At 40.6% G+C, this 27,371-nt stretch overlaps 1 protein-coding gene across 16 annotated transcripts in view; it reads right to left on the bottom strand.

Annotated features, from left to right (window-relative positions):
- Positions 1 to 27,371, bottom strand: part of ppip5k1b (diphosphoinositol pentakisphosphate kinase 1b) — a 75,232-nt gene that overhangs the window by 38,119 nt on the left and 9,742 nt on the right. For 14 of the 16 annotated variants that reach the window (XM_036146917.1, XM_036146958.1, XM_036146916.1 and 11 more), the window contains exons 2-17: positions 25,581 to 26,054; positions 23,491 to 23,686; positions 20,421 to 20,511; positions 19,838 to 19,923; positions 19,108 to 19,262; positions 18,508 to 18,609; positions 18,177 to 18,338; positions 16,588 to 16,709; positions 16,027 to 16,128; positions 15,395 to 15,481; positions 14,986 to 15,061; positions 12,160 to 12,269; positions 11,845 to 11,868; positions 9,423 to 9,508; positions 7,074 to 7,199; positions 598 to 719 (exon numbers count right to left, since the gene is read on the bottom strand). In XM_036146917.1, coding sequence (XP_036002810.1) covers positions 598 to 719; positions 7,074 to 7,199; positions 9,423 to 9,508; positions 11,845 to 11,868; positions 12,160 to 12,269; positions 14,986 to 15,061; positions 15,395 to 15,481; positions 16,027 to 16,128; positions 16,588 to 16,709; positions 18,177 to 18,338; positions 18,508 to 18,609; positions 19,108 to 19,262; positions 19,838 to 19,923; positions 20,421 to 20,511; positions 23,491 to 23,686; positions 25,581 to 25,757 — 1,824 coding nt within the window. In that variant the 5' untranslated portion in view covers positions 25,758 to 26,054. The remainder of the gene's footprint in view (positions 1 to 597; positions 720 to 7,073; positions 7,200 to 9,422; positions 9,509 to 11,844; positions 11,869 to 12,159; positions 12,270 to 14,985; positions 15,062 to 15,394; positions 15,482 to 16,026; positions 16,129 to 16,587; positions 16,710 to 18,176; positions 18,339 to 18,507; positions 18,610 to 19,107; positions 19,263 to 19,837; positions 19,924 to 20,420; positions 20,512 to 23,490; positions 23,687 to 25,580; positions 26,055 to 27,371) is intronic. The other 2 variants (XM_036146926.1, XM_036146930.1) reach the window with 1 other exon arrangement.

Raw genomic sequence — 27,371 nt, 5'->3', positions numbered from 1 at the left:
CTGATCACAGTGATTGTACAATGTTGAAAAACATTTATTCACATTTTTTGGAACTTAAAAACACTGCCCTGCATGACAAAATACATCAAACAGATAAAAATTAAGAAATAATTTAAAATCAATTGTCCACATCTGAAGCTCAGTGCTACCATCTGCTGATTAAAACACAGCGCCCCCTGTGGACAATATAGGAACTGCAGATTTTAAGTTCTTCAATAATTGTTTTATCATTCTCTTCCTTTTATCACCTCTTTCTTTCACCTTTTCTTTTTTCTTCTTGTTCTTCCTTTCCTCTCCTACTTTCCCATTGTAGTGTCCATATAATTTGAGATATTCCCCGCATGAATCATAATAAAAACTATTCACATTCATAAATCAAGTGGAGCACTATGGCGGTTCCGGCCCGCGGGCCGTATGTTTGACACCCCTGATCTAGCTGCTTCAGAGAAAGCCTCCCTCCTCCATCTCATCCCTTCTGACTACTGCACCGCTGCCAATGGCAGAAATAACCCTCCGCATGCTGCCGCAACCATCCACACGACATCCAGACTTACCTCATCATTTTGGCAACGCAGATGAATCTTTAATTTCCATTACCTTGGCAAAAGCTGCAGCTGTCATCTGGACCCTGCCTTCATCGGAGGCATAAATCTTCAGGTCGTGGCGGTAAGTGCTGTGCAGGCGCAGCAAGCCGCAGCCAGGAAACCCAGCAAAGTCACCTGAAAGAAGACGCTTCTTGTTACCTGCCTGCTTTACAGCATTCAGATATACGAGAAAATTGTTGTTGTTCAAGGAGGGATAAATCAGAGAGAGAACAATATTTGTGATTTCACCATATTGCACCAAAGATTCCCCCGATAATATTGAACACAGAGCACCTGAGCAGGTAGAGCATGACGCTCAGTTCACATGCAGCATCGTTAAACTACTTCAGGTGATTCTCAAAAGGCTTGTTCCACTTGAACTGTGAGGTTTGAACTCCACAGAAAATGAATAGAAAGAGAATAAATGCCGAATAAACCTCCTGATTAACGGTGCTCACCTGCAGATTAGATTATTTTAACTCTTTTGCAAAGACAGCTTTTCATGCTTAAAATGCATTAATGTACTACAGTGCCTTGACAAAAATGTCATCATCTCTGAACTTTTTCCCAATTTTGTCTCTTTTACAACTACAAACTTATGTAAATTTGCTGCTTTTTGTGATAGACCAACACAAGCAGCACACTTGTAAAGTGGAAGGAAAATGATGCATTTACTCTTATAATAATCGTAATAAAATAATAAAATCAAGTGCAACCTATTGCCTCTAGAAGTCCTTCTCATCATAAATCCATCTATCCTGTGAAGGCCTCTGAGGTCACTTGGTCAAAATGTTTTTTTTTTTGTTTTTTTTTAGCCTGCGTACAAAAAACCTGCACCCTAGACCAACACTGCACATCCCTTTAAACACAGAGAAGCGAGAAACTCTTGACAAGACGGCTATTAGTAGTAGACCCCACTAATCTGGTCATCATGTATCCTGACCAGCAGATTAATTATGTGTAGCACTCTAGTTCTGTTCGTTATCAATCTCCTCCCATTAAACCCATTTGGGGAAACACATTAGGCAGAACTCTCCAAGTTGATTGGGAGAAGCAGCACCTACTGCCCGCCTGCCAAAGCTTGGCATCAAATTCAAATTTTAGCAGCATACGTCATGAGAAACCACAAGCTAAGCTGGTCAAGGCATTTCTTGCCGTTCTACTATACAAGGAGGAAATCATGGATTCTGATAAATCAGATGTGATAGCAGCAGCTATGCATGCGTCCTCCTGCGCTGCCATGTTTGTGTTGTTTCGGCTGTGGGCTCAGCAGCTCTTACTGTCGTTGCACTGGTATGTCCCGCCTTAAAACTCAATACTGCAACGTGATTGGCCAGAACCGTTTTTGGGTTTGACACAAACAGTTGAAGCCGGAGCGGTACGAGACGGGTTCTCGTGTGTTTGTGAACGCAACAAATACAGCAATAATTCGTCTTGCAGGGAAGGTTAGTCTTCATGGAAGAGTGGCAAGAAAAAAATCAAATAAGACCAATTTACAGTCTGTTACAAGCCATATGGGAACAGAGCAAAAGGTGATCTGGTCACATGAGGTTAGAAATTTTACTTTTACAGTATTGTTTAGGTTGGCCAATTTAGCTTAAAAATAAAATCTCTGATTTTATTATACCAAACCAAATTAATTGATTATTTTTCCTCCTTTTTGTTTCACAAAAAGAAATTAAAGATATTATTTGAAAAGTAGCTTTTATTTCAAGCATTTGGTATTGGAGTTGACCTGAATTCAAAGTGCAACTAAAAACAAGCTTTGAAACATGCTTGTAAAACAAGATGGCGGCCCTGCCACAGAAAACCATGAAAATATAACAAAAGGTTTGCTGCTAGTGGTTTTACACAATGAGCTAAGAACAGGTTTCACTTATGTAACTTAAATAAATAAGTAAATGAGTAAATGAAAGTGCCTCATCTTATAGTAAAAAAAATTGTTTCATGTTTACAATATTTTGACAATATATTCTCCTAAACATAGCCAGCATAGCATGCTGTTCTCTTCATGGCAGCCCAATGAGTGCATTGGCAAAATAAAATCTAGATCTACCAAAAATGAAATAGCGCCCAGGCCTTAATGACTTCTTTAGCGCAGCTTGACAGGTTTTAGAAGGTAAAGAGCTGATAAAGTTGGTGAAGCCATTAAACTACAACTAAGTAGTTTTGACAGCAGACGTCAGCCACAAGCAAATTTTTCAATAGAACTTTGAGACTTAAACAATAAACTTTTTATTCTTTCAGTAGCTGGATCGACTACTAATGATCTGTGGACCCAAAGCAGCAAGGCATGGGCGCTTTGTTTATACCAGCTCGAAAATCACATATCGCGGGTTTTCCTGATGTCGTGCAGCGAGATATTTGTGAGCAGCAGACAAAAACGCTACAGCTGATGGCAAACAAACGCGGCACGTCTCCCAGATCCCTTCCCAACAATCCCCCACAGTGACACTTGGTGGCAGAATGATGCTGTGGGGATGCCTTTCTTTGGCAAAAGCAGGGAGTCTGGTCAGAGATAGTGGGATGATGGATGGAGCTAAATCCAGAGGGAGAAAACCTGTTAGAAGCTGCAAAAGGCTTGATCCTGTGGCTGAGAGTCAACTTACCTCCAGCAGAACAGCAACCATGAACACACAACCCGAGCTAAGATCTAATGTTGTGGAGCTGTGCATTGCCAGGTGTTAGAACGGCCTAGTCAAAGTCCAGACTTCAATACAACTGAGAATCTGTGTCCAAACTAGAACATTTTGACAACCATGTATCATTTTCCTTTCGCTTTATATTTATGCACTACTTAATCCTGATAAAATGCATTCAGGTTTGTGTCTGCAGCAACACAAATGATGCAGAATTCAGCCGTTCTGGGTACTTTTGTAAGGCACTGCATGTCTGCATGGTGCAGATCCTTCATGCATTTTCCTGTTTTGTACAGCCCAGTAGCATGATAATATGAGAGATTTTGTGTTTTCATGCCTGAAAAGACTTTGAGCATGTTGCCGTCTTGTCCTAACCTTTATTGCAGGGCAGAGTATAGACCAGCCCTCAAACAAATTACATAGAAAATAAATGAAGTGTGTGGCGGACAGCCTCAATGGCACATTAACAATGGCACAAAAAAATCCACAGCAATCTCAGTAGAAAACAAACCAAAAGCTGCCAAGCGAGATCAACCAGAACCACAATGAGGTGAGAAGGAATCAGAGCATGTGAGAGGACGGCGGGACGGACGCGCTTAATGGAGGAGGAGCGCTGACAGCCAGTAAGCCCTCGTCTTACCAAAGTCAACAGGGGACTCGCAGCCAAGGGAACGGCGGTTACCGGCTAGCGGCGCACACATAGCAACAACAGGTAAGAAGAGAAGAGCAGAGTTAATTGACAAGAAGTCGTGGTGAACAGAAGAGGTATGACAACAGCGGCTGGGATGAAGTGTGTCCTCCTCCCAGTGGGAACAAAAGGAGGCAACACGGGGAGATCACGTTCCACTGCCTACGCTTTTAGTCCTGTTTCAGGAGTACTGGTAGCGTTCTGCGTGCACTATAGTAACGCATTAGGAAGACGAGTCGAAGCAAAGAAGAGAGCAGGACAGGTCGGTGAACGACCCCTAAAAGGATCAAGGCCAGAGAAAACCCTTCATGCGGAGGAAGACTTTTTAAAACCCAATATTTCTATTTTCTCCACAACGTAGGGCTTATTTAGTGTGCTAGGCTACACGCCCACCACCACATGGGATGCAGCTAGTTACCCACATGGGCAACATGTACAGGCTGACAACCAATAATAGAGAAACACCCCAGTTTTCCTTACAATTATGACCAACGCGTATGTTTGCATCAGCAAGTAAGCTTATTTATCCTCAATAATAGCTCTTGTGCTAATTCCATCAGGGGAATAATAGTAAATTAGCAACTGCAATACACTTCAATGTATGGCAAAACACAATTAGAACTGAGATGGATTGTTCCTGATAATTGCAACGTGTTTCTACTGGCAACTTTACAGGAATAAACTCAGACAAATAAACCACAGCATCAAATATAAACCAATCCTTACCTCTACGAAAGGTAAGAATAAGACAAAGCAGTGGGCAGCATCAAATAAAACATGTCTAACTAATACGGTAGCAACTCATAGTGTGGATTTCCTTATAAAGCACTTTGCCTGGCAAGTGTCCCAGCCACCGACCGCGGTGTCAGTGAATGAGATTATATATGACAGACACAAAGGAGTGGAAGGGTATTGATGCAGCAATTTCTACATTTGTTGTTTACAAACAATAACGTTAAAAGTGCGGTGTGCCTCCTTTGCTTTGATGCCCCTAAATAAAATCAAGTGCCTTCAGAAGTTGGCCTGAAGGCAAACCGTCAAGCTTTACGCTCGCTTGCAGTTTGACGGTGAAACTGTAAACATACGTGCAACCTGAAACTTTCTAGGCCAGCCCAGCCACCGGCCTCTGCCTTAGCCGATCATCAACAGGTTGAACTCTGGGGAAACTTTAAGCATTCACAGAACCGTTCGAGATGGTTGATCTGCCAGAGAAGTCATTTTATGGATAACTTAAGTGATTTATCAGCTTCATCTCAATAGGCTGTTCATAAATAAACGTGGTAATGAATCTATATGAGTATTATATAGAGATAAACAAAACAGAATCAATAATGAAAATGAAACCTTGTTTCGTTTGTCTTTAAAATTATGCACCGCTTGTACACCGCAAAAAGGGAACTAAAAGTGAAAATTAATGCATTTGTCCTCAATTTGAACAGGGAAATAAGATTATCTGCCAACGGACTGAATATTTTGACCCCTAAAATAAGATAATTAGATATACTGCACTAAGATGATGGAAATGAATTGTTCCTATTTTAAGTGCAAATATTCTATTCGGTTGGCAGATCATTTAAACTTGCCTTTTTTCAAGGGCAAATGCTCTCATTTCAAGACACTTTTACTTCCTTTTAGTTATCTTTTTACAGTGCGTTGGTCTGCCACGTGAAATCTCAATAAGAACCATTAAGGCCTGCAGCTGCAACAAGACAACAATGTTTAAGGGGCATGAATTCTTTCTTAGGGAGGGACATGTTTAATTTAGTTTTCACATTGCACCTTTTTTTTACTTTATCTTGCACATTAGGATGCTAAAGCCAGAGTTGACAAAGCAAACTTAACTCGAGGTTCACCTCTCCGTCGACAGACTGCATGTTTCTACTGTAGAGTTATTAAAGCACTAAACAGCTACACTTACATCAGAAGAGGCAGGTTTTATTTACCGATTGTGTTTAACTGTAATAACTTAAGAGAAAAAAATAAACCTTCTAGTGAAGTGAAACCATTTCCAATTTGTTCTCGCCTTCCATCAATTATCTCCTACATTATTCTAATGCAGTTATTTTAATTACCGTAATAATTCCTCATACAACATAATTCAACAAATTAGTCTGCATCATAGCGATTTAACTTGAAATGTGTTAAACTTTATGCCAGGTCCTAAGTTTCAATCTGTTTATATCTGAAATGTTAGAAATGAAGTACAGTGAACGACTTGAATTAAAAGTTTTCTTTTCCTGGATTTGCACCGTACTGCCGCAAATATCTGATTATTTTTATTATCTATCTTTTGTTGTTCCAAATAAGCTAAAGAGCATCCTCAAATTACTTTTTAAGAGGCCTACAAAATTAAAAAATATATATTATGGCTGTAATTGAGGAGAAGGAAAAGAATTGCTGTGAAGCTCTTTTCATAAAGTAGTTATAAAAAATGGGCATCTCTGGATCAAAGCTTTACCCCAAAACATTTTAAGAAACAGCTACAGATCATCATGAGAAACGGCTGAAAAATAACCAACTGGAATACATAAAAGTTTCATTTTATATAAACGCAACATTGAGCACCTTGATATTAACGATATAGTCTCCTCTAATATATATTTAAAAAATATATATATCAATATTTTAAAAATCTTGATATATTGCCCAGCCCTACTGTGACAGTATTGTTTTGGTCAGCTCAGCATAAAAATTGCCTTTCAGTGCAGCACTACACAAAAAAACAACAACATGATTTTCTTTTTAGTTGAGTCAGCAGTAAACAAAAATCTTTTTCAATTTTTAAAATAATTCGATGTTGTGTTCTAAAGCTTAAAAAAGGTGGAAAGTGTTGTCACAATGAAAACTCTCAACGTTAAGGTTTAGAAATAAATAATATTGAATATTGAATTAAAAATATTAAATAATATAGTGGCCATTTTGGAGAACAGAACATGTTTAAATCACTTTATAGTTGGTTTGATATTGAAACAACCCAGAGTCCCAGCTGTACCTGAATGTGCAGCTGTAGGTAAAAATCCTCTGATCTCGACTTGTATACCTCTAATAACTATTATTTTGAGAAGCGTTTCACACAGGTCAGAGGACTTGATCCACACACACAGTTATCAAGAAAAGAGGCCTTTTCTGTGTGACGGCACATGAAGTGTGTCTGTTCGCTACCTTGACCTCCAGGGTACATGCAGCGGAAGGCCCGGCCCAGCTCCTCGGCCTGGACCCGGCCAGCAGGCGTCAGCTCGCCGCCCCACTTCAGCACCAGCAGCAGAGACGGGCCGTCCTTCTTACAGTCTGCAAGGAGCAGCAGCAGAAAGCTTCGTCTTAGAAAATGATCGTTGTTTAGCAAAACCTTTTCACGGCATCACCTGACAACGTAATGAAGTTGCATGGAGCTGCCTTGAGCGCATCAACATGTTCCTGAGTGCGTCACATCTCTCCAGTTCTGCAGCAGCCTCTCTGGCTCCCGCTTAAATCGCGCGTCATCTTCATAAATCTTCTACTTGCTTTTAAAGTCGTTCACAATCTCGCCCCTCCATATTTATCTGACCTACGGCTCTCCTTCCCCACCAACAGCCTCCTCCTCTCTGTTTTATCTGCCGCCTTACCACCATGAGATGCAAAGACACTTGTAAATACAATGTATTATCATCATTAATACAAACAGTATCACTCATAACATGGCTCTGAAGGATGTCTGCTTTATGCTGATGCAGCAGCTCTCCTTTAAATAACATTACCAGTTAATTTGATCAACATGATTCCCTGAAGTGAGGGGTTGGTTTTTAATCATACCATCATATACAATAAATTAGAATATGCATTTCTAAGAGACATAACATAAGAGCTTTAAAACATTTTCAGTGTTAATCTAGAGACTGTGTTTTCCTTAATGAACTGAGTTGGAGAAATAAATTAACTTTATTGGCAAACTAAAGCAAAATGGTAAAAATGGCAATGAGCATCTTCTGAACTTGGACTGGTACAAATCTGCTTTAATTGCTGTTTGAAGTTCCCCAATTAACTGGCTCTATGCAAGTGCCCAGCGATAACAACCCCCCCCCCCCCCCCCCCCTTCACCTCCGTTCTAGTGTTAACTTTAATGATGGTGATGTCACAGCTTGAACTGCTTGTTCATGGCAGGAGCTTCCAGGTAAGACTGGACTTATTATAAGTATCATTTATTGTGGTGCTGCAGTAACCTGACGAGCCAGATGAATTTCGTTTTGCTTAGCTCCGCCTAGCTTCACTTACATCCATCTTCCATAGAAAGTGATTTCTCCAACCAATTTTATTGTCCAGCCAATCAGGACGCAGGGCTGGAGTTTCATAGATGTAACATAGTAGAGAAGCAACCGTGAGACTGTTTTGATAGCAATGGCGGCTCGTCGAGGAAGCAAGCGTTAACATTGATGCTGCTATTTCGTCCGTGTTGTCCAATCTACCTAATATTGTTTCATTAAAAGAACATCAGAGAACGCCTCTGAAGGCTTTTGTTGGTGGAAACGATGTTTTCGCCCTTCTCCCGACCGGATTTGGCAAGTTTTTTTTTTCCTGCGTCGCTCTCATCAGCGTCACGGGTTAGCTTTGGTGTGAGTGGTTGAAATAGCACCTCGATAAAGATGACAGACAAGTGGCTTATCCAATCATATGCAAGGATTTTTGATTAGGCCCAGCCTTCTGAAACGCCATTCCTGTGGATCTGTCCCAGATGGATGAGTGGAGCTAAGCATAGCAAAATACATTTGGCTAGGGTCAGGTTAGCGCAGCAGCCCATCAGGAAGAATAGTAAGGTCGTACAAAAGACGCAGAGCCCGGACTATATGGTTCTCATAACAGTTTGGCTCAAAAATGATCCCTTTAAAAAGTGAACACTGAGCATTTCAACCTGCCCTGGTCCTCCCTCACACACCTGATTTATTAGTTTTACTGTTGCCAAATTTCCCTGAAATCTTCCCTCACTTACAGCTCCAAAATTTTGTTGCGGCTGGACACAAATAAACACTTTTGAAGAAGGACTTTGTAACCAAAAAGAGAAAAAAACAAAAATACAAAATGAAAAGTTGCCTTTTCAGCAAGTAGGCGACAGAGCAATAAATAGCAATCATCCTCCTCTGTCATATTCATTTTGTACATGAAATATGTCCTCTGCATTAGACCCGCCCCTCAGGGAACAGTTTGGGCAAAGGGTCTTGCTCAGGAACCCTGAGCGGCAGTCTGTGGGATTCGAACCAGGGAACTCGCAGCCTTCCTAGGGTGCAAGCGCCCTGCTCGGACCACTAACTCACCATTAAACTATGATTCACAGCAAAAACGCCGAATGAAAAGACACGTTTTGTTCTGTAGGTGACAACCTAATTATCTAATTATAGAGATTTAGATTGAGTTCACAGAAAAGTCTGACTAGTCGGTTAAAATCCTTTTTCAACTTTGACAAAACATTTATAGTGGTCCATTCAAAATGTGTCTTTATCATGCAGCCAACAGAAACCCAGCAATAAACAGCTTGTTTTCTACCTTCTTCCTCGCTGGACGCTTTAGGCTGGCCGTTTCGGAGGTATGTCAGCTGGACCTTCCTGTTGATACCAGAGAAGTGACCATACCTGAAACAAACATGAAACAGAGCAGAACGTTGGCTTTGCCCGCAGAGAGGAGAGGCTTTACAAGCTTTGTTTAAATGTGCAACACTAAACACACGTCTAGGCTCCATTCCAGGTTTCTTACAAAACAAGCTTAAAACAATAAAAGGAGCAGATGTAACAAGCCGATGGTACGCAGGGCTAACACCGGTATTAGCAGCTGGTTTAATGGGAATTCAGTTACTCATTGGGTCTTTCAGAGTTAAACATTTGTGGCCAAGTAGATCCAGCTGAACTGCAGTCGTGGCCTCAGTGAGTCAAACCGAGTTAAGCTTGTATTAAGACTCTAGCACGTTCTGCTGGAGGACTACTTGGTGTTGGCTAAGAGGTCAGGCAGCTGGGCAGGGATCTCAGAACGCTGCAGGCCAAAAGATAAAGCTGGGTTTTAATGGAAAAATGGGATTTTTGTAAGGAAAAAAAAGGTAAAGAAGATTAGAAGTGCGATCTCGAACACAAGTGAATCAGCCAACTTAGATGTGCACTACATTGTAACTAAGGGACACCTTTTAACAGGAATCTACTGTGGCGTTTAATCTCCAACAACCTTGGAACAGATAAATAAATTAGCTCCAGATTTTGTGAACGAGATGTTGGATAGAAAGTCAAAAGGAGCGCAGAGGAAATGGCACTAAAGGTGTGCTGGTGAAAACGTGCCTATCAGGATCTGCCAGTGTGAGCAGTTTGCCTTTTTATTACATCAGGTCACTAATGGCCTCTGATGCAGAGACAACTGGCACAAAGGGGACCCATGCAGTTATTGTTTTTCGTTAAGTTGCCCCTAAAACCATTTCAGTGAATCAGAGAGGAATCAAGTTCAGGAGAGCATTTCTGTTTAATTAAGTCATATGGATGTTTTTTTTATGCGGAAATGTGTTTATTTCTGCTGGAGCTCGCTGCCATTTATAGACAGAACTAACTTTCAGTCATTTCTTGACAACCATCCAGTACCCGTTTGCTTCATAAATGAAAAAACTGCTTCTTTAACTCAAGGCTCTCTTTGTGGGGAGGCTTGAGTTGCTCCTCTTCCAGTGTTTTTCTTGTGGTTTACGACTTGCTTTAATGTAAAGGTTAAATATGTCCTAATACTGCCTCATTAACCCCTGCCACTAACGTGCATCCTGAGTGATCTAAACTCACCCAGACAGCGCTAAATACAGGTCTGATGGCAGTAAAGATGCACTGAGGATGCTTTTCTTCAGAGCTTCTGCAGAGGTGGCCTGAGACGCCAATGTCTGCATTAGTTTAGCAGTCTGAACACAAGCCATCCCCGGACACACAGCTGATTCTCAGACATCTTGTTCTCTCACAATTTAACCAACGTGTTCCGTTAAACATCTGCAGACTTGTTGGTTGCTCAGCTTAAATCCCTATTCTGTGGCATGATTTGATCTGATCGCTAAGGACAGATTCTGGCACCCTTCACTAACTCATTAAGCTGGTCTACATATTTCCTGGTCAGCCAGGAAATATGTAGATGCTGAACAGGGACCGTGTCTCACCAACACTTTGGCCTTTGAGAATTGGATGCCCCCCTCCATCAGTAATTTACATAAAAGAACATGCATATATCACAGTGCCTTGCAGAAGTATTTACATCCCGGTGACTCTTCCTCATTTTTATGTTACAACCACTTACTACTCAATGTGATGGACCCCAAAGCTGCACATGAAAGTGACGGAGAGGAGAACAAATTCATGGTTTTTAAATAGTTTAGAAATTATCATTGACTTCATGCTACTTTCTTTAATTTCTTTGAAACCGGGCATTCAATCCAAATTCATTGCCACATTTTGAGCCTATAAGAAGCCCAGCAATGGAAGACCAAAACCAGTATGAAGGCAGATAATAGGCAGGAAGAAGAGCGCATTAGGAGATTTAGAGTCCAGCTGATGTGTGGTGAGGACAGCATGCACATTAACGACTAAAAACACACTGGTCTACACACACAGGAACACAGTGAAATCATCATTTGACTGTGTATGAGTCAATTATTGAAGCCTAATATAAATGGAGATTAGAGAAAATGGTACAGTAAAGTGTACAAAACATTAGGAATGCCCTCCACATTTTATCACGACACTTTGACCTTATTCTAATTATAACTATATAGACTTAAAAAAGGGATTTAATGGGTGGAATCTAAACTCAATCCAGCTTTTGCCAAGACTGGCCAAACTGGTCTCTGGTAAAGCAACTGTTTCACTGTTCCTAATACTTTGTACACTCAGTCTATGTTGACGAAAGGACATGAGGGTAATAAAACCCCGTCCTTTGAAGTAAGAAGGGAGAGGGTGCGTACTGATTCACATTCAAGCTGGATTCCCTTGTGGAGAAAGACAAGGACGGATGGGAAGACCGGAGAAAAAAGGGGCAAAGGGGGAGGAGAAGAAAAAACAGACAGTTAAAGTCAAGACGAGAGGATGGTGTTTTCATGGTGAAATACGTGTTTGGTAGTGAGTATGAAGAAGATGGATGGGCCCTGCTGACGTGTTAAATGGTGCTCCGCAGACGTGGAAGAGCCGTCTAATGAACCGTGTTCCCAGAAAACAGCAGGGTGATGATGGATGGTGTGTGTTTCGCTGCGAGCCCGGGTCTCAGGTGAAACGTCACTCACATTTCCAGCACCGTCTTGAGTTGCTCCAGTTTGGATTTCTTCTCCTCGATCTCACAGTCGTTGTGCTGGCCAAGTTCAAGCAGCAGCAGGCGGGCGATATCCAGCACTTCCTGGAATCACAGAGGCCTTTGTCCGTAACTGAAGACTTATCTCTGAGTTCTCTGCCCAGAACAAACATCGCCTCTGCACAGGTCCTGACTGCGATTAGATAGCATGTTCTCATGGGAGAACACAGGAGAACTCTGATACAAACACAGAAAGAATGCTGAAATCTGTAAATGTGGATACCCAAGTAATATTTTCCATCTGATTTCTGACAAATGACCATCATCCAACACAAACTCATCTACGACTTCAATAGTCGTATTAAAAACAACTGGATCCAAATGTAGGTATACACGTATACATACATATAAATATATACAGTAACTCTCTAAAGTGTACACAATCCTGTTAAAACTGCACATTTCTGTAATGTAAAAAAATAAAGACTTTGATGAATAATTTTAATCACAAGCCATCAATTACTGTTAAACTGATGTAAAACCTCAGATGAGATGTATTCACATTTCAGCCACGGCACTAGTGCCAACAATCAGCTGTTAGACGAAACGCCAGCATCCATCGGCCACTTCAAGATCTTGGTAAATGCTACCATTTCGTTGCCATCTTGAATCTAATATGTTGGTAATACACCACGTCACGGACCGAATGTGAAAAATACGCCGTCTCCTCATGAATCTAAACATTCTGCACCATCATCCTCCCACTACTTCCTGTCGTCTTTTCCGCCAGTAGCATCATCCGGTTGTTGATCACGTGACTCTGGCGATTCGAAAAAAGTATTTTCCATTACAGTTTTGCGCAATACACCAATTCGAGGCGGCCGGAAAACCACCTCATCCTAGCAGAAAAACGTTTTATCAAAAAAATATATATATTTTTTTTCTCCTACATTTTCCTGTTTCTATTAAGCAAATATATTTCCAGAATTACAATTTGCGCAATTTGATGGTCAATGGAGACGCAGCTATAGACTGATGAGCCGCACTGGTCAGGGAAGTTGCCAGGAGTCTGCTCGAAACACTCAGGAAGCTCCAGACATTTCCAACAAGGACTAGTTTGTTTGCTCTCCTGCACTTTCCATATTTTGGACTAAGTAATAGAGTTGCAAGACACATTTTTTCCTTCTACAGAAAACAACCAGGCCTGATTAAAATCTCCTAAGTTCTTGTGTGATAACATGTTACAGTCTGATGGAGCCAACCAAAGTTTAAGGCTATAATTGCAAATGGTATGTTTTAGCACATCACTAAAAGAAAGCCATACTCACAATCATACATGGTGGTGGCAGCATCATGCCCTGGGGTTGCTTTTTCAAAATGGAAACATGGTTTTTAATCAAGGTGGATGATGTTCTGTTACCAGTTAATCAATTAACCATTAACTTTTCAGCCAAAACCTTCAGGCGTCTGCTAGAAAGCTCAAGACAAAGAACAATTTCACTTCTCAGCATCACTGTCAGCCCAAGCATACTTTAAAAATCAACAAAAGATTGGCGTCAGAAAGGAAAATGTTTTGGAGTGGCCTCGATAGAGTCCAGAACTAAATCTGACAAAATGTTTTAGATTTTGAAGAGGGCTGCAGACGAGAAACGTCCCGACAATCTTGTGGGACTTAACTTGACGTATTAACTGGAGTATTTGTATTTTTAGCTGTATTACATGAACTTTACCTATGTTGGGTGAAATCTCCATAAGCAAGTTGAGGAGAAAACAAGTTTTTTTTGGAGTGATTAGCCAGCCTCTGGCATTATGCCATTTATTGCTTATTTGACCATGCCACAATTATTATTGTTTTTTTTATGAGTTTAGGTTAAGAGGGTTGTTGTTCATCACAGTAGATGGAATAATGGAGACAGAGGACAGGCTCCAAATTCTTCTTCTCCTAAACACCTTTTTGGTTGAAACTTAGGCCCTGTTTACATGACAATACACTGAACATGGGATTTTTTTTTTCTGTTCCTGTTAACACATTTACATGACAACGTTCCAATTACAATCTCTGTTTACATTGCAAAAGTAGAAACGTGAAAATCGTGTAATTTCCTCGCTGTGCTGTTTGAAACTCACCATGTGCATGCATAATACCTAAAAGCTGCCGCTGCTAATAAACTTTCGACATGATAGAAAATAAAGTTTTGCTGTGGACTTGCTTAAGGTGACTTTGAATTACAGACGTGCCTCGCTGTTTCACCAAGACAAGGACCCCAAAGGTGCTTTAAAAACTATTTAGGAGTGGAGAGTGCCACAATGCTACTGGATGGCTCCAGCCTCAATCCTATTAAAAAACCATAGACTATGATAAAAATAGTTATTATTACAACCAGATCAAGTGAACTCTACCAATTCTGCAACAAAAAAAGTGGCCAAATATCAACACAGAATAATGCTGAATGTGTCAGAAAAAGCGATATTAGTCAGCGTATGCCTACATTTGACCACATATTTATATCTTCAGATGTGTGTGTCTGAAAGTAATTACAAAATAATTCTCGGTTGTAAGCCTAATTCTGTTTTTTAAAACTTCATCAAAAGTTTGATTCATCCACCCTGCAAGAGGTAAAAGTTGAAATAAATCATTAAAAAGGCCAAACACCAAAAGGCCAGTCATGCTCATGATGAAGGTATATAAAAAACTTTTGACTGGATGTGTAGACTCACAAGAGAGGAAGTGTGTATAAAAAGCCAAAAACATTAAATAAAAGTATTGACGAATAATGTAACTAAAAAGAGAGAACTAATCAGCCAGAAGAGACTGACTCACCTGCAGCTGTTTTGGCTTTTTGAGCTTTAGCTTGCCCGTCTTGTATCCTCCATACTTCTTAAACAACTCAAAGAAGCTGTTCAAGATAGGAAAAGCAAAATATTGGGATGAAGGAACGCAGATTGGTTTTTTAAAGAGCTTCAGAATGAATATCTACTCAATTAAATGCAAGTTAGTGTCAGTAATTAAAAGTAGGAACCACAGAAACTGACCCTAATATCACATTTCTGTGGTAAAACTGACTAAATCCTTCAGTCTGTTTCTCTGTGGAAATTTCTCAAACCGGATGTTGAGCAATTATGTAAATTATAGAGCATAGTCTCAAGAGGACATTTAACAACAAACTGAACACAGGGCCTAACTATTAGAAAAAAAACAGAGCTCTTAAGTTGGAAAGAAACAGACTTACAGAGGGTGGCGGACCTCCATCTTCATCTTCTGCTTTGGTGTTCGGTCTCCATGACGAATGATGGCAATAACACAGCGCAGCTCCATCCTTACAAAACAGAGGGGGAGAAAAAGACAATATGTCACAAAACATTTTGTAGTAAGGTCAGTAGTAAGGTCAGGAAAGGTCACATAAAATATTATGTGAATCTAAGATTGTGTTATGTCGATCTTAGACATTTTTAAAAAAGGTGATATTATTTTAGACCATTTGTCAAATCTGAATTATTGTCTGTAAAATTAACAGCAGGGGAAAAATATGTACGTTTTCCATTTAAGTCCAACTACGGCCTTAAAAAGACGATTTTATGCATCAGATTAACGAAAATGAGACGCAATTGTGAAGGACAAAGAAAGTAATCGTTTTAAAATAATGTGCCATGCTTTTAAACATCTCCAGGACTGTTTCGCTCATCTTCTGAAAGTGGAAGCAAGATGGGATAATTGCACACTAATGAGACATCAGCCCCTCTAACATGAGAGAGGAGATTTTGATGTTTCTCGAAGCGATTCAAGACACTTAGTTAAGATTAAATTATACGCATCAGAGGATGCTGGCCACCGGTTTTGCAGTGTTTTGTGTAGCATGCATACATGGTTCCTGAGGTTGTCGGGACGATGGGGATGTCTTCAGCCTCCATGGGGATGGACCAGGGGATGTGCAGCTGGGGGGCCAACTCTCTCATCACCATGTTCCTGGTCACAATGCCCACGTCAAATTTATTCACATAGCACATTTAAATACAACTGCTGACCAGAGCGCTTCACAATTACACCAAGCAGCAGAAAACTGTAATAAAAATAATAAAAACACAGCAAGCAGAGCAAAGATTTCTAATAACTGTAGGGTCTGACACTCAGAAGGCCTTGAGAATAAAATCCCTCAGACAGTCACTTTCACTAAGAAGAACAATGGCAGATGTTGTTTTATTATGATGCAGCTTGCTGCTTACACAATGCTTATTATACGTCTTTGTTTGTTCAGTAATGCATGCTGATGGGACAGTTTCAAACGGCGCACTGCAAGATGAAGACACACACAGACCAGGCAGAGCTGCAGATCACCCCAGATCGCTTCTTGTGGGAACATGTTCAGTTTGTTCAGTCTTCTTTTATTACTTGATGCGAGTCATAATTCAATAAACCGTCACCTACCCCAGGACTTTGGCACAGTCATCGTAGTACTTCATGGAGTTTTTCACAAAGCTGAAGCCGTTCACGTCGCACACATAGGAATGGCCGTTGGCTCGCAGCAGATCAAACCCACACACCGTTTGCTTTAAAAAAAGAAAAGATCACGCTCATCTGTACATCAACTATTGACTTCTGACAAGCGTTTATAATAAATCTTTCAAACAAAAAAACTAAAAGAAATTTGACACGTCAATATGAGATATGCCAATGCAACTTTAGGCACTATTTGGCTAAAAACATTTGTTGTTCATATATCGTGTATCGCGATTTAGCCCAAAGATATGGTGATATTAGATTTTCTTCATATCGCCCACCCCTACTCAGAATGCAACGCTTGGAGTTTAAAGCTGCATATTCGCCAGTCATCGTCATTGGCCAAAAAATCTGTGATCCGTGAAACTGCATTCCCTTCTAATTCTCCGTTTGTTAGGTCCTCCGGCAGGACCAATGCGTCCACCAAAGTGATGAACGCAAGTTTCAGGCCCCATTTTCTACATATGCAAGCTTAATAAATGAGGCCCCAGATGAAGCTGCACTCACTGAGATTGGCTGCTGCCCAGAAAAAGGTTCACAGAAAGTGCTGTCTTTACAAAAAAAAAAAAAAAAAAAGTGTTACAACTTGTGCCACTAAGATTTCACTTTAATTCAATTCAATTCAATTTTATTTATATAGCGCCAAATCATGAAACATGTCATCTCAAGGCACTTTACAAAGTCAAGTTCAATCATATTATACAGATTGGGTCAGATTATACAGATTGGTCAAAAATGTCCTATATAAGGAAACCAGTTGATTGCATCAAAGTCCCGACAAGCAGCATTCACTCCTGGGGAAGCGTAGAGCCACAGGGAGAGTCATCTGCATTGTAAATGGCTTTGCTGCAATCCCTCATACTGAGCAAGCATGAAGCGACAGTGGGAAGAAAAACCACCCATTAACGGGAAGGGAAAACCTCCGGCAGAACCGGAGTAAAAGTCGCCCTATTTATACTATGAAATTAAAGCAAATGTAAAAAGTATGCTTATTAAAAGACAAATGTTTAAAGCAGCTGTGTCCAAACTTTTCGACTATTGGACCAAAATCGTTCAATCGAAAGCGCTCCAGGGCCAGAAAATGAATAAAAATAAACAGAACCAAAAATACTAACACTGCCCAACAAAATATCATAATTTTAAGAAAAGATATTAAACTTTATTTAGCCTATTTTATTAAATGAATTCCAATCAGATTTTAAAGGCATCAAAATCTGCATTTGAGTAAAAGTCGCCCTATTTATGAAATTAAAGCAAATGTAAAAAGTATGCTTATTAAAAGACAAATGTTTAGTGTTGTACCGAACATTCAATTAAAAATGCTATTGTAAGATTTTAACTTGTCTATGATAAATTTACACTAATTAAAAATAAAAAGTTTCCATCTGATCAACCAAATCTTTCTTAAAATTCTGTTGGACAAAATCAGCACAGGGGCCACAAATGGCCCCCGGGTCACACACTGGACACCCCCACTTTAAAGGGTTGTAACAAAGTGAGAAATCATTTCCAGGTACCTTGAAGGCAAGGCAGACCTTGCGAGCCACCAGTTTCTCCATGGCGGTCAGCATGACGGGGTAACGGATCTCCTTGCCCTCGCTGTCTCTCTCCACCTTACCGTCGAGGGCCGGAGACTTCCTGGCCTCGGCGTGGGCGTAGTCCGGGCCCACGGTGTAAACCTGAGACCAGCAGGGAAACCACGAGGCGAGAGAATCACTTTAAATATCTGAGATGCTATTTTAATCCTTAACAGCTGACAGATGCGGATTTGATGTTGAGGACAGAGAATAAATGTAGTGGATCTAACACTGTACAGCAATTAAAAAGGCAGAGGAACGTCCACAGTACCTTAACATCGGTGCCATCTGTGGGCATGAACTCCTCATAGATGTAGGATCCAGTTTTTCGCACATTGCTTTCTGGGGAGTACACGCTGCTGCGACTCCCGATCTAAAGCAAACAAGGCGATAAAGAGAGTTTCATCAAAAAGCAGAGAACCCCAAATGGAGTTTCCTGTAAGTTTATTGGGTTGATAATACAAAAGTGTAACAGAGCATATGAGAAGAACTCGTGATAATAAAACACCACAGGAAGCCTCATCTGGTAGCTGTTAAAATGCGGCTTCATCTGGAAAGGTAAAGCTAAGCTGCTTATATTATTCCTGGTTATGAAGGGGAGTGCTTTAACCGTCACACCCTCTATGTTTAAGACTCTTATTTTGAAGTAAGACAGGAAGCAGTTCTTGAGTTGCCCTGCTTTTCATCAGACTGTCTGGTCCACACTTGTTAACATTAAAACAGAACAAGTCTCAGCTACTTTCGTTTCATTATATTGAATAATCAGGAGAAAAAAAATGAAATATAGACAGACTATTAGAATACCGGAGCTAGCTAACAACGCTAAAGTTGTTAGCTAGCTCCGTTGTCTTCTTTTCCTGAAAGCAGCTACCTTTCTGAAGAGCCTCTGGCTGCCTCCTCCGGCAGATGTCGGGTAGTAGATGTAGACATTGTGGTCCTCTGCGCACACCGGTTTCTCCACAAAGGGTTTAGGGAACACCTCCCCGCTAACCTCGACATGGTCCTCCCCCTCCACCAGGTTGCACTCTGCACAAGGCAAGCTGGAGAGTTAAAAGCAGCGCACCAGGAATGCATGCATGACAGAAACTAACAGAATGGAAAGTTATAACCCATGCTAACGTATTAGTCTTAGAAAGAAGTTAATTCATATTTAGCTACAACATCTGTTAATGATTTTTTTTTATACAGTATGGTGTATTTTTATTGGTAAGCAGCAAACATCCATTTTAGTTGAAACAGTGACGACTTGTAGGCTGGAGTTTTTTTTAGACAAAACTAATTTATGTTAAATAAGGTGCCTTGAGAATCTATCTGGTGAATCGTTAGACAAGTTGTTATTAAGTTTTTTTTTACTTAAAGGGCTGTTCTTTTTATTTATTTTTTGAGCTTCTCCTATCTGGCAATGTGGCAATAAGAATAGTTGTTTTAATGCCAAAAAGAGCCCAACAGATTTTACTTTCACAAGTGGAGCCTTACTGCTTTCGCCATAGTTCTCTTCTTGATTTATACACGCAAGAAGCTTTATTAGATTTTATGCTGGGACTATTTCATGTTCAATGGACACTGAAACGGGGATTTTCTTTTTAAAATACAATTCTCACCTTCAGGATTGTCAGGGTCTCGGTTTAACACGGCGTAACGAGGCAGATCGATGCCCTCTTCTTGAAGGATCCGATACACTTCCCTCCTGTCATAAAAATACAGTCATGACAATCATACCATAATATAGTACATTTGTGTGGTGATGCATTGAGTTACCAAGACTACGGGGTAAATTAAAAAAAAAGAAGAACCAATGTCTGTAACATGAGCGCTGCGTGATGCAGCTCTAAGGAGGGGCACAGGTAAGTAATCTGGTACCATAGTGTGCGTCAAGCTAATAACAGCTAACGTTAGCTTACGTTGACCAGGAGGTTTTCTCCTAGATGGGAAATTTACTGGTTTATGTTGCATTCAAAGATCGAGGCATTTAAGATAAACAAACGACACTTAGCCTGGAGGAGGGGGCAGAGATGGATAGATAGAGAGGTAGATAGATAGAGATAGATAGATAGATATACACACATCTGGTGGCCACACTGAGCTAGCTATCACTGTAATCCAGTAAAACACTGTAAGCCTGGTTCAAATACACACATTTAGCAACTAAACATATGAAGATCACTGATTTTGAGCCCGTCTTACCTGTCTTGAATGAAATACTGCATGTTGAGATCATTGATGAGCATTGGATTCCTGAGCTTCACATATTCCACAGCTTTATCAAGAGGAAAACCTGGAAAACCCAAAAATACTCATATTTCAGTTTGACTTAGGTTGCTGTATTGAATGTTTGCTAAAATAAACAGAAGCAGCATTTAACGGTTTCATTTTCCATTTTTCTAGAGCTCCATAAAAAAAAAAAAACACACTCCATTATGTGGTTCTGACCCTGTGAGTACTGAAGATGTTTTGGGTAAATATTGGCTTCCCTCTTTCCTGGAAAAAATAACTTCTGAGTGTAGCTCAGCGATAAGGGAACATGATCGTTCAAAGCGTTGTTAAAAATAGAGTGGAAAAACATTGCATGTGACAAACTGCAACATGAGTTATGGATTATTACCAGGACCTGTATGTAAAGGCTGGCTGGGAGTCACGCAACTCTTATGTAAACACTTTTATATCAACACAAAAAAAATGAGGAAATAAAAATAGGATAAACATGAAAACTGATTTAGACATTTTCCATGTCAGTGGGATGTTTAAAGTGAAGTCAGAGTTAGCACAGATGCTGCAGACAGCATTTTAAATAAGTGTTTTCTGACACGTGCCTGATTTCATTCAGGGAGGGTGAGAGTTTCAGCAGATAACAGTAAGGCTGAATACCAGCATTGTTTGATCCCTTTGAGCTTTCTACCGCCATCATAAACAGAGTTAAGCTAATAACGCCGGCACACTATTATGAATCTGCCTTTTTGCTTTAATGGTGTAGGAAGACATGATACCGTCTCATAGCATTTTGCCTTCCTATACATTTGACACTGTGGCAAACAAACTGAACAGGTCATTAAAAGGCTAGCAGAGATTTTCTTTAGGATTTGTTGAAATATTCCCACCTTGTGAGTGCTGCAGCTCTCCCATGTTTGCTGCATATGTGCGTTACCGTTACAGATAAACACGGCTTAAATGTTGCAGCGCCATGCTCAGCTCAGCAGGCTTGAAACAACCTGATAGTATGACTTGCTCTCTGAAAGATCAGAGCTAATCATTAACATGATTAGACTGTGATACAAGACGAAAAATAACATACAGGAATATCTCAAAAAATGTTAATATTGTGAAAAGATCCAATATTTCTTGTATCTTACTATCAGAAAGTAAAAGTTGCATTATATAGATTCATTACATATATAGTAAAATATAACAAGCCTTTATTTCATATAAAAAATTATTAGAACATCAAATATGATCATTTTTGTTTGTTTGTTAAAATAGGACATTTGAAACGGAAATGTCAGGCTTGTGTAGTCTGTTAATTTCATCTTCCTCTTGACAATACTCAATAGGTTTTCTATGGGCTTCAGGTCAGGTGAGAACAGGAACACCGTGGTCATTGAACCAGCTTTTAGGTACCTTTGGCTGTGTGGACCAGTACCAAGTCCTGCTGGAAAATAAAGTCTGTATAAAGTTTGTCAGCTTAAGAAAGCATGAAGTGCTCTAAAGCGTCCTGGTAGACGGCTGCATTGACTGTGGACCTCAGAAAACCCAGTGGACCAGAACCAGCAGATGACATGGCATCCTGAATCATCACAGACTGTGGAAACTTCACTCTGGACCTCAAGCAACATGGATGCTGTGCCTCTCCTCTCTTCCTCCAGACTCTGGGACCTTGATCTCAAAAAAAAAAAAAAAAAACAAACTCTGAAGGGAGGACTTTGGACCACCGAGCAGTCCAGTCCCTGGTACAGGTATGACTTGCAGCAGTTGCAGTCTGTGTGTTAGATTGGTCTGTGCGTGGCGGCTCTTGCTGCGCTGACTCCAGCCTCGGTCCTTGTGAGGCTCCCCTAAATGTTTGAATTCATTTCGTTTGAGAATCCTCTCAAGACTTCTCTGTGAGGCGCAAGCCATAGCTATCAAGATTACAATAAATAAATATAAATATTTCACTCTATGCATAAGGAATATACTTTCACCTTCAGAAATGAGTGACAGGAAGAAACATTTTCTTACAACATTCACATGTATTTTTCAGATGTACCAGCACCCTGTGCTGACACAGTTGAACCTGGATTACCAAACCACTCAGCTCATTACACACGTACTATTTAGAACGAAGCACATTAAAAACAGCATACATACTTCAGAAGATGTGACTGTACATGATGTCCAACCAAACCTCCCTCATTTCCTCACATTTGGACATGACAGGATTTATGACGACACAGTGGTCCAGTGGGTAGCACTGTTCTACCTGTGCATGCGTGGGTTCTCTCCAGGTAATCCAGCTTCCTCCCACAGTGCAAAAACACGACTGTTAGGTCTCTAAATTCTCCTTAGGTGCGAGAATGGTTGTTTGTCCTGTCTGTCTCTGTCGCCCTGTGATAGACTGGCTACCTGTCCAGGTTGTACCCAACCTCTCGCCCATTGACAGCTGGAGATAGGCACCAGCACCCCTCACCACTCCAATAGGGATAGACGTGTTAGAAAATGGATGGATGGATTTATAACACGTCAGCATAGGTGGAAGATGATGAGACAGAAGTATACTTACTGTATTTTTCAAACTATAAGCCGCACTTAAAATACTTACATTTTCTCAAAAAGTTTTCTCAAAAATTATAATAATCCTTATATATCCTACGATATATACATTCTCTCATACACAGAGACTGCTTTTTTACAGTTAGCCAAGCTATTCCCTTAAATGAGATGCTACCAACAGTGCTGTCTGCTACTAATTTGTCCTGAATCCTGATATTAAGATAACAGTAAAATCCTGTTTTCTTTGCGACTGTTCTCTATTGAAACCACTTCGGTTCTAAGAATAACTAATAATGTAAAACAAAGACATTCATCGCTTAATCAAGCTTCTTTCCAAGTTTTTACAGGGATCTCTAGTTTATTTATTTTTTTATTTACACTTGTGATCCCCAGTCTGGAAAGGGTTTCCAGCATTAGTTGCCTTGAATATTGCCTTGTAGGAAGTTAACCGTTTTCATCCTTCTGAAAACCCAAAACTCAGACTAGAGAAAGTTCTAACAATCCTAAACTTTACCTTTGGAATGGAAGGAGATGAGGCAGTCGCAGAGCGGCCATTTCTCCACAGGTTCCTCCAGAATCACCTCCTCGGGAAAGATGACGACGTCGATGTAGTCAAATTTACAAAGTCTCTCCAGGATCTCTGTCATGGGCTTTGACTTGGACTTTTTCATCATTGCACATATGCCCACGAGGATCTGCCGCTCGGATGGCTGGTGGGGAGGATGAGGGAAATAATAGTCAAAAACAACTTTGTAAAATAAAACACAAAAGACGACGCATCATTTGGCAGAGATACAATCAAAAGTTGTTCATCATTCATGGCTTTCAGGGTTAATTTTGAATGGATAATTACATTAAGACGTGTGTAATGGTAATAAAGATCTACGAAAAACATCAATATAAAATACATTTTGTTTATTAATCATGAACAATTTCCACGCTTTTGTGCAATTTTTTAACAAACCTGAAAATGGCCGTATCACCAGCAAAGACACACCTGCAAGACGACTACAGTTCAAAAGCCAGTAAAGAAACTATAAAGTGGAGGACATTTGTTTTGTGGATTCTGTTACTTTTATTTTATATAAAGAGCCTGCAGAGGTGTATTCCTCATCATACAATAAAAAACAGTGTGACATTTTAAAACACAAATTAATATTAAAAGAACAAAATGTTTTCAGGTCAGATGATTTATGACTTTACAAATTAGTTTTATGATGATAGTTCATGTGAAATGGTTGCTATATCCAATGTGACCACTAGAGGGCAGTTACTGTTACATGAGGATCCTTTAAAATCATTTTAAATATCCTTTAGTTGTACTTTGAGATTTTTAATTACTCAAAGCTCTCTCGCTCTCTTTTTTTTAACTTAATTTTTAACTCAATAGACAATGAACATTAATGTCAATCATATAAAGATGTGTTTGTGCTCATACTGGTGCTGGCTAATTGCTCTTCATCATTTTCATCATCGTTGGGAAAAACAGAACTGGACTTTGGCTACTATGTATTTTGCGGTGATACCAGGAAAAGGATTTCTTTCCCACTATCACAAATATAAACTTGTGGAGTGCTGCACTGGTGATGTTGTTATAAAAACGTTTATTAGATTTCTTTCCTCAGTGACAAAATGTATTTAAATAAACAAAGGATTTGCTCTGCGTTTTCCCATGTGAGATTATGCTGCAGCCAGTGATCACCAGTGTTGCTTAGAAATGCGTCCATATTTGAAGGTTGCAGCTGCAACAATAATAATGCACTGGTGGAGCAGAATCATTGAATTTATTTATCAAGAGAGACTTATTAACATGGCAGCAATAACTCATATTGTAGGGATCAGTCAGAATAGGTAAGGGTTAAATATGGCGACGGTCTGGTAGGTTTTGGACCTTCTGCAGTAAACCATAAAGTGGAGCCGGTCACAAGACGTGACCCTTCTCTGAGGCCAAACGTTAAATAAGTTTCTTCTCATCTGATGAGAACATTCTCATCTAGTCATCCCCTGTGTCACGGCTGCTGAAGAATGGAGACTGGCTATTATCCAATCATTAACGAAGCAGTTTTTCTTTTGTCAGGCCTGAAAATGTCACGACTCTAAGTGTAACTGGGTGAAAGGTCCACTGTTTCACTGATCCGACCTTTTTTAAGTGCTGGTTGTTGTTGATGTAATTCTGCAACTCGTTTAAAAAAAAAAAAAGTCATGCTGAAAGCAGACTGCTGTCTATGACTGAACGTATAAGACGAATACAGACGGCCCTCCGTAGCTTTACAATAATCCATCTACTGCTCTGTTTCCTACGTTAAATCCATTATCGTTTCCATTTCTATCTCAAGTCTCCTGTTTGAACAGTTCTGTTGGTTTTTAAAGCTCTTTGCCTCCTTTTCACAGAACTAGCTCCTTTTCAAAATGCATTTTTTACTTTTTCCAGTGATTTATTACTGCTAAATGTACGCAGTCCTCTGTGTTTTAATGAAGCAGCATGATGAGGTCACTAACACCGTACAACAATGTTACGTTGTTTTGGAAACTTTATAAAGACTTTTTCCATTTAATCATGCCGATAATCCCTAAAATCCCCATTTTGCTCCCCCTCTTACTTACCGACTCATTTTCATCGTCCTCCATGTCCTCCTGTCGAAGCATCTCGTTCTTCATACCGGCTTCCATTTGGCCCATGTCTTGCTCATCCTCTTCACAGCCAATCACAGAGCAGGGCACACCTCCACGAATCCTCCCTCGTTCTTCCGCTGGTCCTGGCCCGTTGTGGGGCTCGGACATCACAAACGGGTGCGAAACATGACTCCTTCAGGGGGGGCACCCTCCTCACCAGGACCTGATGATGCCAGGCTAGTCTACCATAGGAACACGACGGACGGCTGACGGACACCAGAGAGCTGCTGCTGAAGCAGGAGGACGCTGATGATGGCTGACGTAGCGCAGTACAGGCTGAGGTAGTCGGGGAAGTCGAGAACGAGAACCGTTGAGGTAGATCGTCAGCAGAAAGGTTTTTGGAAGGGAAATTCAGCCTAGGAATTCCTCCTTTAGGTCAACATTTGCTCGCCACACGAGATCGTGCTGCAGGGAAACAAAATGACAAAAGAGAAACTTGTTAAGCAACTGGTTGAATAACAATTCAGCTGAACAAACATCCCTGAAACCACTGGGTTGCTACACTTGATCAGCAGGAAAGAAGCCCAAGACCGCCTGAAATATGGCCAGGATACCGCTGAGGTCGGGAAACGTTTTACTTGATCAGAATTATGACTAGAATGAAATCCAGCGGTCCAACAAGCCAAATACTTCCAACTAATTATAATTTATATCAGTGATGTCCAACGGCAGTTCTCAAGGGACGGTCTCCTGATTGTTTTAGATGTTCTCCTGGTTCATCCCATATTAAATCAGACTGAATGGGTCACTAAAGGGCCTCTGGAAAAATGCTGAGGAGGTAATGCAGCCATTTGACTCGGTTTGCTAAAGCATGCAGATTTAGATCTAGAGACAAGTCCAAGACCTTTTGGGATTTAAACTGACTGCTGTTTGGAGCTGTTCATAGTTTCATCCACCTCGACAAAAACACCAGTTCAACCTGAAGATGCACTAAATGGGCCAACGTATTCGCTCACCCATCCAAACAGTCACACCAGGTGTTCCAGTCACTTTCATGGCTGCAGGTGTGTGAAATCAAGCATCTAGACCTGCAGACTGTTTCTACAAACATTTGTGAGAGAACGGGAGCTCAGGGAACCTCAGCGTGGTTCTGTGACAGGATGCCACCTGTGCAATAAGTGCGGTTGTGAAATATCCTCCATCCTAAATATTCCCCAGTCCACTGTTGGTGGTTTCAAAACTAAGTGGAAGGGATTGGGATTGACACTCGGCCACAAAGTGAGTGGCCACTTAAAGCTGCTGTAGGGAGTTTTGAGAAAACTGTGGGATTAGTCTGCATGCACAAAGCTGCCGGTGATCCCGTCCTGGATTACAAAACGGGAAATTAATATAATCTATATCTGGACCAATCCAGTCCTCCACTGCCTCAGCAGCACCCACTTCAAACATACCTGAGCCAGCTATGTCAGCAGCTCAAACTGAAAACTTAAGAAGTTCAGACCTACTGGGCTCCACAGGGACTCTCAACCTCCGGTAATGAGGGAGGTGAAAACTCCTCCAACGTAAAAGACTGATCTGTGGTAAATTAAGTTAGCCTACTTTCCCCGCTGCGCTACAGGCCTCCCTACGAAGCGGAGCCTGCCCTGCTGCTCCACTGTTTATCTGTCCTTGTTTTGTGACCTGGTGCCACTCCAGAAATTGGCAGCACGTACACAAGAGTGATTGACACTACTAACTACCAATCAGAGCCAGATATTCCTCCCTGCTCTGATTGGTTGTTTC

Source organism: Fundulus heteroclitus, chromosome 2, assembly GCF_011125445.2.
Source record: "Fundulus heteroclitus isolate FHET01 chromosome 2, MU-UCD_Fhet_4.1, whole genome shotgun sequence".
NCBI lineage: Eukaryota > Metazoa > Chordata > Actinopteri > Cyprinodontiformes > Fundulidae > Fundulus > Fundulus heteroclitus.
Note: the sequence above shows the minus strand (reverse complement) of the source record. Positions and strands in the feature narration are given on the sequence as shown.